The following is a 17930-nucleotide window of genomic DNA, read 5'->3' on the forward strand; positions in this document are numbered from 1 at the left end:
TGACTCCAGACTGTAAACCTAATTTTTATTAGGCTTGCCTTTGCTATTTGGGCTTCTAAATCTATGGATTTGTGCTTTCTTTATTATATGTAACATAAGGCAAATGCTTTCAGCATTTAGGGCAATAGGTGAGATAAAAACAATGTATTCTAGTCTGCACAAATAACATTAGGCTGACTAATTAAGGAGGACAGTTCAAGAAGGAAAAACTCTGAACACAAATGAGAAACTCATCTTGTTAAGAATTCAGGCCTGAACAATAAAATTTAGGTTGTTTTACATAATTCTTTTCTTAAGTTAGCTAAGAATGTATAAGGAGCTGTACCTCTATGCCTTGAGTTCCTTAAGATTAACTGAAGTGACCCAGACTAATTAACTAATGTGGGAGGAATTCCAATTTTGAACACTGGAAAATGCCAAATTTTAAACCCACCTGTGTTTGCCTATATAACCAGAATGGATCATTGGTTACTAAAAGATACTTTTGGTGATATGGCTGCCATTATGATTTTCCTTTCCCATCCCAGCAGACACTGGAAGGAGGCTAACTTTTGTTTAAGGATTAGATTGTCAACTTACAGTTAAAAATGGTGCATTTTCCATATTCTCCATCAATAGAGAAGCTATGAAGAAAAAAAATGAAAGGTAGATTTTTAAAAATCCATTTTGGATGAAATTAAAACAAGCAAACAAAACACCTTGCCACAATCGCAATCCCTAAACTTTCAAGTGTGGCTGTCAAATACTATTTGTCTGGACCGATGTCAGGAACAAACTGATAGCTGACACAAGACTCTTCAAAAGTCAAATAGGATGTAGATTTCTCCAAAACTATCTCAAAAGAAATGTTTAAGCATACATTGACTAGAGCAATGATATACATGAGCATGGACAGGGTACTGGAGGATAAAAGAATGTTTCGATAGAGAATTAGTTCATATTGTGAAATGAAGCAAAATCAAACTCGTAGGACATCAATTCCTACCCTTTAGCCCCTCAGTGAAAAACGCCACAAGTGAATCAGGTGAAAGAAATTGTGAGAGGAGACAAAAATATTTCATTTTAGTCATAGTTTTATTTAAAAAAAGTTGTAAATTTCAGACAGTATAGTGCAAAAATATATAAACAATTATTTTATGTCAGATAATGTTGGCTCTAACAAATCAACAGTTTTTTTTTTTATTATACAAACATGGCAAAAAAAAGTGAAAATAAAACACTTGCACTCAGGAAAGCATGAAATATTAACATCATTACAATCATGAGTTCTCTATACACGATTCTACCTACCAGTGAAGGTTTATTATTACCATTCCCACCCAAGATTTACTGATGCATCATACATACCAGGTTCGTGCACTGTCTTTAGTAACAGGTGCTTTTGATATCAATAACTATGTTGCAGAGTAAAGCACCCATTCCGCACCTATTTCTCCTTCCTCATTGGGAGTTAATTCTTCCTCCTTGTGGGACACCCACCGGAGAGGTGAATGAAGGCTGGTGGTTAGGGGTTCCTAACTGGCTGGAGCACACAGCTGACCTTCCCCAGTGGTGCTCAGGCCCACCAGCTGTGTAATTCCCCTCTTGCCCTTGAAGGAATGTCCCCTATGTCCTTACAAGGGGTAAATATCAGTGCAATTTCAAAGGATAAAGTAGGTACATAGTTTTATTCAATACTTTATATTATGCCACAAATATGTACAACTTCAATAATAAATTAAGAATAAGTGAACAAAATAAGTATGAGGACAGTTTATAGACACCACGTAATTCAATGCCATTTTTCGCCTTCATTTCCAAGAGTTCATCCAATTCAAGATTCTGGATTATCCTCTTGTTAGAAAAACTGGTTTGGGCAGCCCATGTGAACTGCAGAGGGTTTCACTGCTTTAAGTCGTGGGAAGATGTTTGTTAATAGCAGATATGCTGAAGAGGATCAGTTACAATCAAGAATTATAGAACATTTGTACAATATGTAAAAAACTCCGAAAAAATTCTTTAATATTTTTCTCCTCCAGTTCCTCACATTCTTTGCATCCCGTTTCAGTTATGTTCTGCCAAATAAAAAGAAAGGATTAGATGGGAAAGTCTACTGTATCTCCTTCCTGGGAATATCACATCATTTGAACCACATTCTGAGGTCTTGAGACATGAACACTTTGGCAAATTAATATCATGGTAGGAGGAACCACTGGAAAAGGGAACTGGGAGATTTGATTGAGGTTTATTTTCCTATAATAGGTTAAAGACATTGGAAAAATAAGCCATGGCTTTCTGACCATGGACTTCCTGCTGAGTGCCCTTGAGTGGTCATTTACTCTTCTGGTCATCTACCCCAGCATCACATCCATGCCTCCCCACACGGCACGCAGCGGCCTTGAAGTGTCCCTCGCCTGTTTCTCTCACCTATCCCCATCACCTCAAAGGACATAGCCTAAGTACACTGAGCTCATGCCTTTCGCCCCACGCACACACATCATGCTATTAGCTACGCTGCCGTGTTGGCTTTTCTATCTGTATGTCCCTCATCACTATTTTAGCTACCACTACCCAGGTGGAGATCACTCAGGTGCTGTCTCCACCGGGAAGGCATTCCTGAACCGAGGAGTTCCCCAGGCTGGGCTAAATGTTCCATCCCTACATTCTCAGACCTCCCTCCTCTCACATCATTTATTATATTGATATTAGGGAGTTTCATGCTTTTTATGCTACTACTCTCTAGGCTTTTCTAAGAGCGCAAAGCCACACAGTTTTGTTTCCCTAGCATTTAGCATAGGGCCTAGCACATGGTGGTCACCTAGTCATTACCAGTTGAATTGAACTATTTAGGTAAAGATCAGAAGTTGTAATTCAAACAGTTTCATGGCCAACTAGAATCTTCCAAATGCAGTCATCACAAATAAACTATTTAGAGATCGTCTGAACCATGAAAGCCGTACCAGCAAAAACGAAAAATTAGATTTTACATCCATTAAGCGTTTGAAATTCAGATTCACCAACATTTATCAAGCACATACTCTATGCCAGGCACGGTCATATTCCATATAGCACTGTCCTCCTGGAAAATCATCATGTCAGCCGACAAAGCAGAGAGATTCACATCATGCATCTCAGTTGACATAATCAATGAAATTCTCAGACTGTACAGCCTGCCCACCTCTTCCGCTAGATGTGCAGAACACACCACATCACAGTCACAGTGACCGTGACCATGGTCATCAAGAGCTCATCAGGGATGTTGTTAGGAGTTATCTGTTGCCTGGTTCAGCCTTTCTACCAATAACACAGGAATAACATATCACAAGAGTATTTTAAAGATCAGTATGTTCATTTCATAAATACATCAAGCGTCTAGAATATGCCAGGCAATGCTTAGGGAGTTGGGATACAGCACTGAAGAAAAAAAAAAAAATACAACACAAAAATAACTGCCCCTTTGAAAATGGCATTCAAATGGGGAAAAGCAGACAAAAGCCATTAAGGAAAATGTCAACTAGTGGGGCATGCAGACAAGGGGATGGGACGTGGGAATGGATTGCCACGTGAGGAGCTGACAGCACTGAGAAGGTGACATCTCAGCAAAGACCTAGAGCAACCTGGCATGTTTCGGGAAAGTCCACAGCGTCCAGCCATCCTGGCTGAGGAGCTCCATAGTTTTCAGTCGCCTCTGCCTAAACACCCTTCCCGGGAGATAAGGCTCATTCCTTCTCGTCCTGGTTTGGTAGAGAAACCTCTAAGGCTGAATCCCAGCCCTCTTACCTGCCTTCCTTTTGGCCACTGGAATTAATAAATAACTGAGCTATTACTCATTCCTTTCCGATTGCTTTATTTATGCTTTACTTTATGGTGGATCCCTTAAGAGCAGAGACCGATTTGGGCATGGCCCCAATTCTCCTTGAATTATTAACATTTTTATGACTATCCTATTGCAGCACTTGTCCTGCCAGTGGGTAAGAAGAAGACAATCCCCCGAAGTGAAAGTGCTTGGGTATGAATCCTGGCTCCCCCTTCCACCAACTGTGCTAACTGGAGGAAGTGATTTCAAGCCCTGAGCGCTCCAATTTCTTCAACCTTAAAACAGACACAAGGATAACTATCTCACAGATTTATTGTGAGGATGCAAGGAATTACCCCATTGCCGCTGAAGAGCAGTGTTGTCTGGCATAGAGTAATAACCGAATAAATGCGAATTGCCAGTCGTGATGCAAAACACTTAACTACGTAATTAGATTCATGTCTCTGCACTGCACCTGGGGATGAACACCTCGAGGGCAATGACCTCCCTGGTTCACCAGTGTCCCTCTTGCCCCAAAATGCACCGCCTAGTGTCATGCAGTAAATGTCCATTGAGTAAACTGGTGAGCTACGTCAGGGCTGTGCCCATGGTAGTGATGGCGGCCACTCCACCGGTGTGAACTCCCTCTCCCAAGAGTGTCCCCAGAGGATCTGCTTGTCCCTTACATCCAGCCAATGACCTCACCCAACCAAGCCATAATCATCAGACAAAGCTCCATCCGACTAGTGGAAAACTCACCGCATTAGAAGATAAACTACTGTTTGCTAGGATGATAATGTTAGGTATTGTTTCATTAAGGTCAGGATGACTGAACTCAAGCAAAATAACACGTAACTCCAGGAGAAAGCACTTCATCGCTGTGACTTTGCAGCCGGGCTAAAAATAGAGTTACAGAGAATCATTGTGAAAAAAACAACCATCTTTCTGTTATTCATGTTTACATAGATGTAATTTTGATTTTTTAAAAAAGTCAATCCAAATACTTTATAAAGAAACCCAATCTCCCTAAGAAGTTTTGCATAGGAGACAGTTTTTTTTTTCTTTTTTGGCTTTGAAATCAAATCCCAAACAAACTGACAACAAAACAATCTACGAGGATGGTGATATTATATGGATGAGCGAACATAAGTCTAGAAAACACAGAAATAATAGGCTACTTTTTCTCACTGAGAACATTTCCTCTTTGTAAAAGGGTGATAATACCAGCCTGAGACTCTCCAAACATTAGTATGTCTAGTGCACTGAAAGAATTTTTAGAATCAGATTGTGTTGTTAACATTTTAAACAGTGATAGCTGCTGATCTTGCTATTTCTGCAAGTTCCGAAGTTCCAGAAGCAGAAGCGACTCCAAGAAATGGATTAGAAAAATCAGCATCTGAGTACAGCCCTCTCACGGGCTGGCCAAATCAGAAAGACACCTTCGGATACCACAGGAGTATGTTTCCCACAACGCTTACTTGAATGAAAGCCTAAACTTCAAAGAAACATTGATGACTGTTTGGAGGTTTGACCATGGCTTGTTTGACCTTCTGTTCTCACTGCCTCACACAGTGCCTGGGACCCAGAGGGCACCCCACAGCAGCTGCCCAAGATTGAAGGGTAAATGCTGCCCCATATAGATAGACAGACAGACAGACAGGCAGAGAGAAAGATAGATAAAATAATAGATACATAGATAGATAAAACAGGTTCAGAAATGTTTAGTGACTTCTAAGGTAACACAGCTAGGAAGAGGCTGAATCAGAATTTAAATCTAAATTTCAAACACAGCTTCTTTCTATAACCCATGAGTTACAAGGTTATCTTCTTTCAATTAAAAAAAAAGCAATCTCGGGAGTTTGGGTAGTTAATTGACTTCTCTCTACTTTGGGAAAATGGAAGGCATGCTGAAGCCAAAGAGGCAGCCAATTTTTATGTGTAGTAGCACTAGCCAAGTGGTTGATGAAAGTCTGTTTTTTTCTAGTTTGCGGTGAAGGCTTCCTCCCAAAGCTAAGAAAGTCTTCACAGGAGCAATATCTATTTCAGAGAGGTCCTAACTGAACACTAATTGAGAGCAGACTCATGGTTCTCCACACACACACATAGAGTTTGTTTCCGATGGGGTGACACGCCTTCGGCAATGTCAAGGTATTAATGAGACAAGTTCAAGATCATTTATGAATTCTGATAGGTTTTATGAGTTGTGTTTATTTCTTTTCTCACATAGAAGGTAAGCAGCCAGAATCCTTTTCTGACAATTTTAGAGATTCATTCAAAATCTAGAATGTGGATGCATTTAAGCGATTTGTAGAAAATTTGATTAAGGGTTGTAATACACTACAGCATTGGAAAGGACAGATAGGGTGGATAGTTTTAAATTCAATCAGTTAACCCGATTTTGTATTTAATTGCATCATGATCTAATTGCGTCGCGAAATGTATAATATATTTTGTTTGACATTGATGGAAAAGGCTGTTTTATATTTTGATTTGGTACCATCATGAAAATAGCAACTCTATAGCTCTTTGTCCCCAACTCCCACAACCTCAACAATTACTTACAAAATTCATTGATCATATGTTGTCAGAACACACCAAAAGTCAGATTTAAAAACTATACACCCTTCAGTAAATTTATGAAAATATACTTCTTCAACTTTTGAAAATTGGAAAAAATAGCAATTTTCAAAAAAAATAAACTATACTCACATGAGCATCACTTTCAGTATATAAAGTGGTATCAATATGTATAGACTGAAAGGAAACAAAATTAGACAATATGAAAAACTATGCCCTGCTTTAGATATAGTGAGAACAAACTACTGAAAACATTAAAGTAAGCTTTTTAAATTATTTTTTTATTTTGAGACAATTTCAGATTCATATGCAACTCTAAGAGCAAACAGAGATCCTGTGTCCCCTTCGCCATTCCCCCAGCAATAATACCATGCATAACCGTAGTATGATATCACCACCAGGAAACTGACATTGATACAATCCACACGCCTTGTTCAGATCTCACCAGTTTGAGGTGCACTAAATGTGTGTGTGCAGTTCTACTCAATTTTATCAGATGTGTAAATTCATGTAATCACCTCCACAATTATAGTTACCTCACCATTAAAATCCTCCTCCTACTATCTTATAGCTCAAACCACCTTTCTTTCTTTTTTTTTTTTAATTAACATGTAATGTATTATTTGTTTCAAGAGTACAGGTCTGTGAATCATCAATCTTACACAATTCACAGCATTCACCATAGCACATACCCTCCCCAATGTCCATCCCCCAGCCACCCCATCTCTTCCACTCCCCTCCCCTCCAGCAACCCTCAGTTTGTTTCCTGAGATGAAGAGTCTCTTATGGTATGTCTCCCTCTCTGGTTTCATCTTGTTTCATTTTTCCCTGCTTTCCCCTATGATCTTCTGTCTTATTTCTCAAATCCCTCATATCAGTGAGATCATATAATTCTGTCTGATGGACTTATTTCGCTTAGCATAATACCCTCTAGTTCCAACCACCTTGTTGCAAATGGCAACATTTCGCTTCTTTTGATGGCTGCATAGTATTCCACTGTGTGTGTGTGCATGTGTGTGTATATATGTATGTGTGTGTGTATGTGTATATATGTATATAGATATATATCTATATCTATATATCACATCTTCTTTATCCATTCATCTGTTGACAGACACCTGGGCTCTTTCCATAGTTTGGCTATTTTGGACATTGCTGCTATAAACATTCAGGTGCACATGCCCCTTCGGGTCACTACATTTGTATCTTTAGGGCAAATCACCTTTCTTAACACACATTCCAACCTCTACCTTTCTAATCCCTGGCAACCACTTCTCTCCTCTGCATTGCTGTATCGTTTCAAAAATGTTGTATCAGTGGACTCATATAGTATATAACTGTTTGAGATTGGCCTTTTGAATACACTATTTTTTGAGCAGTTCTAGCTTTATAGAACATGAACAGAAACTACAGAAAGTTCCCATATATACCCTGCCCCCGGCCCCACTTTCTCCTGTTATTAATATCTTGCATTTGCATGGTACATCTATTACAACTGAGGAGTTGGTATTGATACATTTGTAACAAACGTCCAGAGATTGCGTTGGGATTCAGCCTTGGTGCTGTAGGTCCTGAGTTTTAACAAGTATATAATGACATATACCCACCATTACAGTATCATTTGCAATAGTTGCTTTATCACAAAGATCACCTGTGTTCCATCTATTCATCTCTCCTTTTCCCCTGACCCCTGGAAATTTCCCACTGATGTTTTTGCTGTATCCATAGTTTTATCTTTTCCAGAAAGATATATAGTTGGAACCACAGTATGTAGCCTTTTTAGATTGGCTTCTTTCACTTCGCGGATACGCTTTTGAGGTTTCTCTGTGTCTTTTCACGTCTAGAAGCTCATTTCTTTTTATTGCCGGATAATATTCTATTGTACGGATGGAGGTACCACAGTTAGCCTATTCGGATCAGCTTTTTTTCACCCAGCATAAGAATACTCTGGAGATCTGTCCAACTTGTTGTATCAGTAATTCTTTCCTTATATTCGCTCAGTATTGTTCCTCGATATAACGTACGACAGTTTATTCATCCATTCAAGGGAATTTCGTCGTTTTCAGTTCTTAGGTATTACAAATAAAGGTCTATGAACATTCATGTGCCTGTTTTTGTGTGGACATGAGTTTGCACTTCTCTGATATAAATGTTGAGGAGTGCAACTGTTGGATCATATGGCAAATGCATGTTTTATTTTAAAAAAAACAGTCAAGCTATTTTACAGAAGCTGTAAATTCTTATATCCTCATCAAAAATATGTGTGACCCAGTTTCTCCACCATTCCTTGCCAGCATTCAGCATTATTACTACTTTTTAATTTAAATATTCTTATAAGTGCATGGTGATGTTACTGTGGCTTTACTTTGTATTCTCTAAATAATGGATAGCCATTTATTGACATTTTCTCCCAGAAAAAGATATTCATATTTATAATTTCTTCATTTCTAATATGCATACTTTTGTTCTTTTTCTTGCCTTGCCAATTTAGCTCAAATTCCAAGATTGTGTTGAATAAGAGTGGTGAGAGATGACATATTTGTCTGGTTTCTACTCTTAGGGGGAAAACATTCAGTCTTTCTCCATTAAGTATGATGGTAGCTCTAGGTTTTTGTACATGCTCTAAATCAAGTTGAGAAAGTTACTTCTCTTTCCTTGTTTGCTGAGGAATTTTACTAGGAATCGGTATATTCTTAAAATGCTTTTCCTCCATCAATTGATCCAATCATATGATAACCTACTTTAGCCTGTTGATAAGGTGGATTACAGAGACTGACTTCCCAAATAGTAAGCATGTCTTGCATACCTGGAATAAATCCCATTTGTCATGGTATATAATTCTTTTAATACACTGCTGGATTTTATTCGCTATTTTATTGAGAATTTCTGCATCCAAGTTTATTAGAGGTATCCGTCGCTTTCTCTTTTGGTATCATCTTTGCCTGGTTTTAGCATCAGGGTAACACTTGCCTAAGTGAGTTAGAAAGTTTTTCTTCTTCTATTTTTGGAATAGATTGTAATAGATCTATTTTGGAAGCGATTGTAAAATCTGTGTTAATGTTTCTTTGTTTGGTAGAATGCTCCAGTGAAACTAGGTGGGCCTAGGAATTCTTTCTGGGGAGATTATTTCTGGTGAATTCAGTGCCTTTAATGGTTATAGTAGTTTGGTGATTGTTTATTTCATCTTCATTACATTTTGGTAGTTTGTGGTTTTTGAGAAATTGGTCCATTTCCTTCAAGTTGTCAAATTTAGAGGATAAAGTTGTTTATAGCTTTTCTTTATTATCCTCTGAATATCTGCAGATTCTGTAGTGATAGCCTCTAATTTCAGTTCTGATATTAATGGTTTATGTCATTTCTTTTTTAATCTTTGTCAGTTTTTCTAAAGGTTTATCAATTTTATTGATTTTCCCCCAAATAAGGAGTGTTATGTTTCACTAAGTTTCCCTATTATTTTTCTGATTACAATTTCATTAATTTCTGCTCTTATCTTTACTTTTTTCCTTCCTTCTGCTTGTGTTAAGTTTATTTTGCTCTTCTCTTTCCAGTTTTTTGAGGTGGGAACCTCAATTGTTGATCTGAGATCTTTCCTCTTTCTTAATATAACTATTTGATTTTATAAATTTCCCTCTCAGTAATGCTTTCTCTGAATCCCACAGATCTTGATGTGTTGTATTTTCATTTTCATTCAAGTCTATGTACTGTTTTATATCCTGTGAGATTTAATCTTTGACCCACGGAATATTTAGAAATATATTATTTAATTTCCAAGTGTTTGGAGATCTTCCTGCTCTATTTGTGTGATTGACTTCTACATGATTCCACTGTGGTCAAAGAACACACTCTGCATGATTTCAATTCTGATAAATTTGTTAAAGTGTGTTTTATGGCCCATGATACCATTAGTCTTGGTGAACAGTGCCTGAAAAAAATACCAATTCCTCATCGGTGGGTGAAGTGTTTTATCGATGTAAATTAAATATTGTTGGCTGACTGTGTAGTCCGGTTCTTCTATATTCTTTCTGATTTTCTGTCTTGTCATTCAGTTTGTTCCTTAGGAGGTGGTGAAGTCCTCAACTATAATTGTGAAATTGCCTCTTTCTCCTCTCAGTTTGATTAGTTTTAGCATCCTGTATTTTGAGGCTTTGCTATTTGGTGTGTACACATTTAAGATCACATTTTCCTGGTGGATTAATCTCTCACCATTTTGTAATGTATCTCTTGATCCTAGTAGTTTTACTTGCTATAAAGTCTAGTGATTTTACTTGCTGATATTAAGAGAGCTACGTCTGATTTTTACAATTATTGTGCATTATGTGTATTGGCTTCCTAGAGCTGCAGTAACAAAATATCAAAATGAGGACTTAAAACAACAACAGTTTTATTCTCTTATAGCTCTGGAAGTTGGAGGTCCAAAATCAAGATGTCAGTAGGGCCAGGATCCCTCTGAAGGCTCTAGGACAATCCTTCTTTACCTTTCCCAAGTCTCTAGTGACTCAGGCAATCTTGGGCCTTCTGTGGCTTCTAGCTTCATCATTCTATTTTCCTTTGCCTTGTAGCTGCCTCCAAGTTCAGGTGGCTTTCTTCCCTGTCACTCTCTGTGGTCTGTCCTCTCCTTAGAAGGACAGTGAGTCATGGAGTTGGGGTCCAACCCACTCCAGTAGGACCTCACCTTAACTAATTATATTTGCAAAGACCCTATTTCCAAAGAAGGTCACATTTGGAGATTCCAAGTAGACATGAATTTTTTTTGCGGGGGTGGTGGGCAATACTCAACAACCCATTACAATATGGTATATTCTCTCCTCCTTTCAATTTCTACCCACTTATATCATTGTGTTTAAAGTGAATTCCTTGTAGACAGCAAAATATTGGTTTGTTTTTGTTACCAATTTGGCCAATCTCTGTCTTTTACTTGTATTCTCCTTCCTCTCTCCTTCTGAGATGCTAATGCTAAGAATTCTGGATCTTGGGTGCCTGGGTAGCTCAGTTAGTTAGACTTCAGACTTGATTTTGGCTCAGATCATGATCTCAGGGTCGTGAGATCAAACCCAGCATTGGGCTCCATGCTCAATACAGAGTCTGCTTGTCCCTCTACCTCTGGTCCTCCCCCGACTCTCCCTCCATCTCTCCCTCTCTCTCTAATAAATAAATTAAAAAAAATTTTTTAAGAGTGCTAGATCTTTTATTATACCAAAGATCCCTGAGGCTTTTTTTTTTCAGTGTGTTTTATATTATTCTATCTTCAAGTTCACTGTCTTTCCTCTGTCATACTCTTTCTGCTAGTGAATGTCTCCAGTTTGTTTTATATTTCAGTTATTGTATTTTTTAGTTCTGTCATTTCCACTTGGTTCCTTTTACATATTGCATTTCTTTGCTAAGACTTTGTTTTATCCAATTGTTTCAAAGGTATCTGTAATTGCTTGTTGGCACATTTTTATGATGGCTCCTTTAAAATCCTTGTCAAGTAATTCCAACATCCAATCCGTCTCAGTTTCAAAGTCTATTTCAGTCATTTCTGAGTCAAGTTGTGATGTTCTTGCTTCTTGGTATAATGAGTGAGTTTCAGCTGTATTCTGGTATTGAACTTTATGTTAGGAGACCCTGGTTCCATTTAAATCTTCTATATCAGCCACCCTGTTTAGGTTTAGGTTTGGACTTCTGTTTATAAGCTGTGGTTCCAATGACAGTATAGCTTTCAGAATCTTTGTGGTGCTAATTTGAAATGCTTGGTTCACTTGGTGCCCCCAGGACTCCCACTGGTCCCTGCTGTGTCACCCATTGTGGTGGAAAGCAATTCCCTGGCTGTAGTGGTCCTCAGTGGGGCTCCTGCTCTCTTTAGCCATGCAGGTTCTGCCAGGCCGGCTAGTGTCTCCAAGTGAGGGGGGGTTTCCTAGCCACAGGACAGACAGCTCATCCCTGGGTCACGCCATGCTCCCTACAAGAGCTGCCAAAGCTGCCCTGTTTCTTTGCTGGAGACTCGAGTCCCTGGACTGTGGTGACAGAGAGCTTTTCATACTAGGCCACTTACAAATTGAGTTTTAAAGATAATTAGGATCTGAAAAGTGTAAGTAAAAGATTTCACTTAAGGATTTGCCAGGCTCATGAATTGCTACAAAAATATTGTTTCAAGTGAGATTTCATGAAGACCAACAGCAGAACACAGGGAGAGGCATACTCCATAGCAATCATACCAGAGAGTTTATGGAAAAATGAGTACTCACTTGAATAATATTGTCAATTTTTTCCAAATCCTTTATTACAAACCCCCAGTTTGCTTCTGTTTTAGGAAGACCTGCACTGATAGAGCTGAAAGCAAAACCAAAGAGCAAAACATTTTGAATGGATATAATAATACTGATGAATATTACTTGATGAATTATACTTGATGAATATTACAGGCAAAAGAGCAATCAAGATTTTTTTTATTTTGATCAGTGAAAAGATAAGTGTTATCCTTGCCTTTGTGCATTCAACAGACTTGTAGATGAATATAAACACCAAATATATATATATACACATATATGTGTATATATATATACACATATATATATATATATATTTGGTGTTTATATTCATCTATATGTGTGTATATGTGTATATATATATATACACACATATATATGTGTGTATACATATATGTATATATATATATATAACTCTTGGTATCTGAGGCTAACTTAAGGGCTGACCTACCGGGATTAGGGAAAAACCTAATTTGGAAAGATAACTTATAAATAACCTGGTGTAATTTATCACAATGGAATAAACATAGCACCTGATGTGCCATAGTGCTCAATAACTGTTTTTGAATGAATTGCTAGTTTTCTAGCAGAGGTTCCATTGGACTTTTAAGTCCAATAAATAGGCAAAATTCTTAAAATAAGCAATAATCATTTTCACATACAGGTTTTGATAGTAAGTATTCTTTACCATCTATGTTTCCCTGCACCAAGAAGGTATTAGTAAGGAAAACTGAGCTGAGGGTCATATTACATAACTACAAGCTGGGTGCTTTGGGCCAACTATGTGCAGAGAATTAGCTACATCTGAGAGAGAAGAAAAAAGTTAATAAGCATGGAAGTATATGAATGTATAGTAGGAAAAAAAAACCAAAGGCCTAAATAAAGAAAGAAACATTTCAAACTGAAGTAAGATAGGGCTCAGAGGATGGGAGATGTCTGTGTCAGAGATAGATAAAAAAGTAACATGGACAAGCCCTAAATATCTATATTTTACTGCTGTGAAAATTATGTAAGCTATTAATAAGGAATAGGCTTCCAAGTTTAGTTAAATACCAAGAGGTCTAGTTTTTTGGAAGCATAGAGCACTCATTTGGAATATTACCCAAATGCAGAAATGTCCATTTGGGTGTTTATCACACCTACTCAGAATCTCCGTAATCTGCCCTCTATCGTACCCAAATACTTAGTTCCTAAGGATTTAAGCGAACTGAACACAAACCAGTTTAATAGAGAAGATACTGAAGAACAATGATCATGGCCATTAACATGATGCCATTTATGCTGAAAAATAAACTCACCCCAAAATGAAGACATGAATGCCAGCCTCGGTTAGAAAATGACAATTTAAAAGTAAACACAAGTAGCATTGGATGGAAGTACTTCTCAAATATGTTTTCTGAAAAATATAATCATAGGCAAAGTGGTTAAAACTCTTTTAGTTAAAAAATGATACTTAAAATCATATTTTATCATATTCTTAGATGCCAAAAGGTAATTTTATCACCATTTCAGAATTAATGCTCTTTGTTAGAATTAATGAGGCTAGAATTTATTCTAGAAGAAGAAGAATTTCCTTCTTGCTTTCTCCCCACCTCCAGCTCTGTCTCTTATGTGCAAAATTCTTTAATATGTATTTCTCCAGGCACATTTCAGTGATGATAATTTTAAGATAATTCACATATTTACTAACTTACATATATACTAATATCACCACTTACTTTGTTTCTATTATCCTTATCTTTGCTCTCATCTTTTTTTCCCTTTTAAATAGTTCAGCACATATTTGTTTGATTGCCCTTAATTCTCCATGGCACATTCATTTTTTTTTAAATTTGGGTGTGGTTGACAGTAGTTCAACATATTTTATACAGCACAGGTTAATAACATAAGTTACTAATATAGGTGTACTAGATACATATTAACTTTATGTAACTATATGAAAACTCATTATATATTGATATCATTTGGAGGAAAAAATGGATAAAAATAGACCCAAGTAAAGATACTCTATGCCATTCTAACAAGCGATATGTAATAATTTTTCTTGGTGATTTAGGAATATGTTTACTGTAGAATTTCTTACTTTTCACTTTTGCCTGACTCTCTCACACTGTCAAAACCTTTACAGTTTCAGACAATACCCTAAACCACTAAGAATATGTGCCTCATTTAGTCTACACCAAAGAGACAAATAATATCCAGACACTGTCATCAAAGACTAGACAATTCATTGATTAGATGGAAATTAAAAGCACAAAATAAGGTAAAATAAGTGAACTACTACATTTACAATGACATGAAGAGCTAATCAGGGTGTTACTAGAGTTAAAAGACCTATTTCTTCTTATTTTTTTCAAAATAAGAATAATCCAGAGATCTGGGATGTCTCAAGGTCTTCGGAGAAGAGTCCTATAACTTACTATGAACGATCTGATCTGAGATACAAGTGATCTTTTATGAAAAGTCCATCTACTCTCTTTTTTAAATTTTTCTTACCGAAATTCTCATTACTCAATGCCAGGGTAACTCCTTGAGTACAGAAGAAGAGCTGGCTACGGCAATGGGTTTCCAGCAGCCATCCATCCAGAAGACTTCCTATAATACAACCCAGGGCAACGAGTGAGGCATTAAAAACACAAGTGGTCTAGCAGGGGGAAGAAAGGGAGGAAATTAACAGTCATTACGCACTTACTCTTTCAGGGGCTATTAGTTACTTAAGACATATATCCCATCCCATCCTCACAACAATCGTATGGGGTAGGGCTAGCAGCACATGGGGAAGCTGCCCAGGCCCACAGCAAGTACGAGACAGCAAGGCTTTGAGACCAGGTCTGTCTGATGAACAAGTCAAACACTCTCCACTAGAGTATGTCCCTGAATTGGCAAATTCCAAAATTCCGTATCAGTCAACAGCAGAAGCGACCAGACACCTGCCATCATATAAACTACTGAATGTTCACTTAACTTACGACACAGATAGCTACTTCTACAGACCCTGAACAGCTAGCTGTCTGCAGTCTTTGAAATGAATTAAAACATTATTTGAGAATCTCAGAAGTAACAAATTCTATTTTTTCTAATTCGAGGCAAGGAAGTATGTGAAGATCACACACTCCCAATTTCAATTCCATTTTATTAAAGCAAAAATTAAAAGCGAGATACATACAATGTAAAGCTATTTGTGCCATTCCTTTAAAATAGTATGTATTTACTGATCTCCCCTCAAAGATCTGCCACGGCCTTGACATAAATATTCATTGCAATTAAGTTCTATAAATTCAATTATTTAAACTACTTTATTTTTGATATATGATGTATAAATCTTTAAAAGAAAAAAACTAGCATCTATCTAGGTGTTAAACGAGATACTATGAGAGTACATTCAGCAGGAATGCCTTTGTTTTTCAACAATAACATAGGAAATTGAATCCTCCTATTACATATGATCTGACTCTTAAGCACGAGTTTAATTACAGCAAACCCTCCTTATTACTCCCATCTTAGAATCATCTTCTTTGTATTATCTCAGAGCTTCAGATTTTCACAAAACTTTGTAATTTTCTTCTCCTAATTATCCAAAGTCTCTTCAATTCCCTGCATCCTTTTGAGTTGTATCCCAAACTCCACATTTTTCCAATAAAAGTACTTATTGACTGGAGTCTGAGCAAAACTAAGTGTGCTAAGGTGTTAATAAGGCCTTTCTGAAGGTACTTGAGCAAGCGGTGAAGTTTTCACAGCGCGTCTCCATGCGTGCAAGGGGTTCGAGTCTCACCGGGGGCGCAATGGTCATCCACCGCCATGCCCAATCACCCCCGGCGGGCTCCCGTGAAGCAAGACTAAGCCTGTACCCAGAATGTTCCTGCCAAGTATGGTGGAACGCAGCAGGAACCCGCCTCCAAAGCAGCAAGCAAAATAATGACCGTGGAGGCCAGTGTCGCCGAAAAGGGAAATTCACAGCTTTGCCACTGATGAAAGGACTGACGCAGTGCCCTGGGCGAATAGCAAAGAATCCGATTTTTACCGCAGCTTCGGAAGCATTCAACCTGGCCCTTGCTAGTTCTGTGGACCAGTAATTTTACCAGAAATATGGGTGTATGCGCACGCGTGCACGTGTGTGGGTCAAAACGCAGCATGGGTTAAAGAAACCTGAGAAGGTAAAATATTCCTTTCTCTATAGCCAGGACTCAAGGTGAACAATTAATATAACTAATTAATATTAGTGACGGTAACATTATGTGTTTGTATCTGGTGCTTTCAGGTTTACCAAAGTACTTCCTATGTGTCACCCCATCCAATCCCGGCAATCTGTTCCTGTGAAAGATACTACTCTTATTTTACGGCGAAGAAACTGAGGCTCTGAGAGCTCAAGCGACTTGCTTCCGGTGAATGTCACATGCTCGCCATGAAAACTGACCTCACAGCCCAAGGCGGGCAGAGGGAGGAGGGATGCCAGAAACAGAGATGCGTGGCCCCTTCCTCTAGGAAGCAGCCAACCCACCCCTCAGGAGTAAGAAAAAGCCACTGCTCCACAGACACTTTAAAAACCAGTCTTTCTGATTCCTTGTGTGAAACAGAACTTCCGCTCTCTCACAAGTGATCTCATTTGACTTTTCACAAAATACCTGTTAGAGAGAAGTGGCTGAAACCAGGTTGATTACTTTCTGAGAAGGCAAATGTAGGGATGAAGTAAATTACCCACTTCCTTTCACGTCATATTTTTGGAGAACCAGGAGAGCAGTGTTTAATCCTGGCATACTAATTGCACGTGATTGTGACACACGCTCGCCATCAGGTACCTTTGCTTTGTCCCTCGTTCATCTGGGGGCCTGGATCCAGGAACAACAACAACAAAAAATACTGAATCCCGGCCTTGCACTCAAGTGGCTCACAAATTTGAAGCAGGATTTTTGTGTGTGTGTGACCTTGTGATGGGGTGACACTGCAGGATGGCTGTTGACCTTATGGCAATACTGCTATGCTAGCAGGACGTCGCTACCCAGGGGTAAGACGTCGGGAAGAGCTGACTAATCAACACAGCTGGGCAGCTCTAAGAGCTTTAATTCTGGAGTGACTTGTGAAAATAATTGTACACATCTTGCATTCCATATCAACATTGTAGTCCTTCCCGGCGAGGAAATATAATCTAACACACCGCTGTTTTATCTTGTTTTATTCTGCTTGATTATTTACTTGCCTAGTCACACGCTCAAAGTAAATTTTAAAAGGTTTAGCAGAGAAGAAGAGTTTTAAGTATTGGTTAATTTGGTAAACACATTCATCTATTCAAACACCACACACACACACACACACACACACACACACACACACACGAA

The 17930-nt window shown here is 38.1% G+C and overlaps 1 protein-coding gene across 1 annotated transcript in view; it reads right to left on the reverse strand.

Moving 5' to 3' along the window:
- Positions 1–1055: 1055 nt before the first annotated feature.
- Positions 1056–17930, reverse strand: part of LOC111149196 (interleukin 15) — an 85703-nt gene continuing 68828 nt past the window's right edge. The window contains exons 2-7 of the mRNA XM_022506142.1: positions 15094–15192; positions 13896–13993; positions 12577–12661; positions 6485–6529; positions 4535–4672; positions 1056–2054 (exon numbers count right to left, since the gene is read on the reverse strand). Of these exons, the coding sequence (XP_022361850.1) occupies positions 1947–2054; positions 4535–4672; positions 6485–6529; positions 12577–12661; positions 13896–13993; positions 15094–15105 (486 nt within the window). The 5' untranslated portion in view covers positions 15106–15192 and the 3' untranslated portion in view covers positions 1056–1946. The remainder of the gene's footprint in view (positions 2055–4534; positions 4673–6484; positions 6530–12576; positions 12662–13895; positions 13994–15093; positions 15193–17930) is intronic.

The sequence above is a fragment of the Enhydra lutris genome, unplaced genomic scaffold, assembly GCF_002288905.1.
Source record: "Enhydra lutris kenyoni isolate GAN:26980312 unplaced genomic scaffold, ASM228890v2 scaffoldscaffold21, whole genome shotgun sequence".
NCBI lineage: Eukaryota > Metazoa > Chordata > Mammalia > Carnivora > Mustelidae > Enhydra > Enhydra lutris.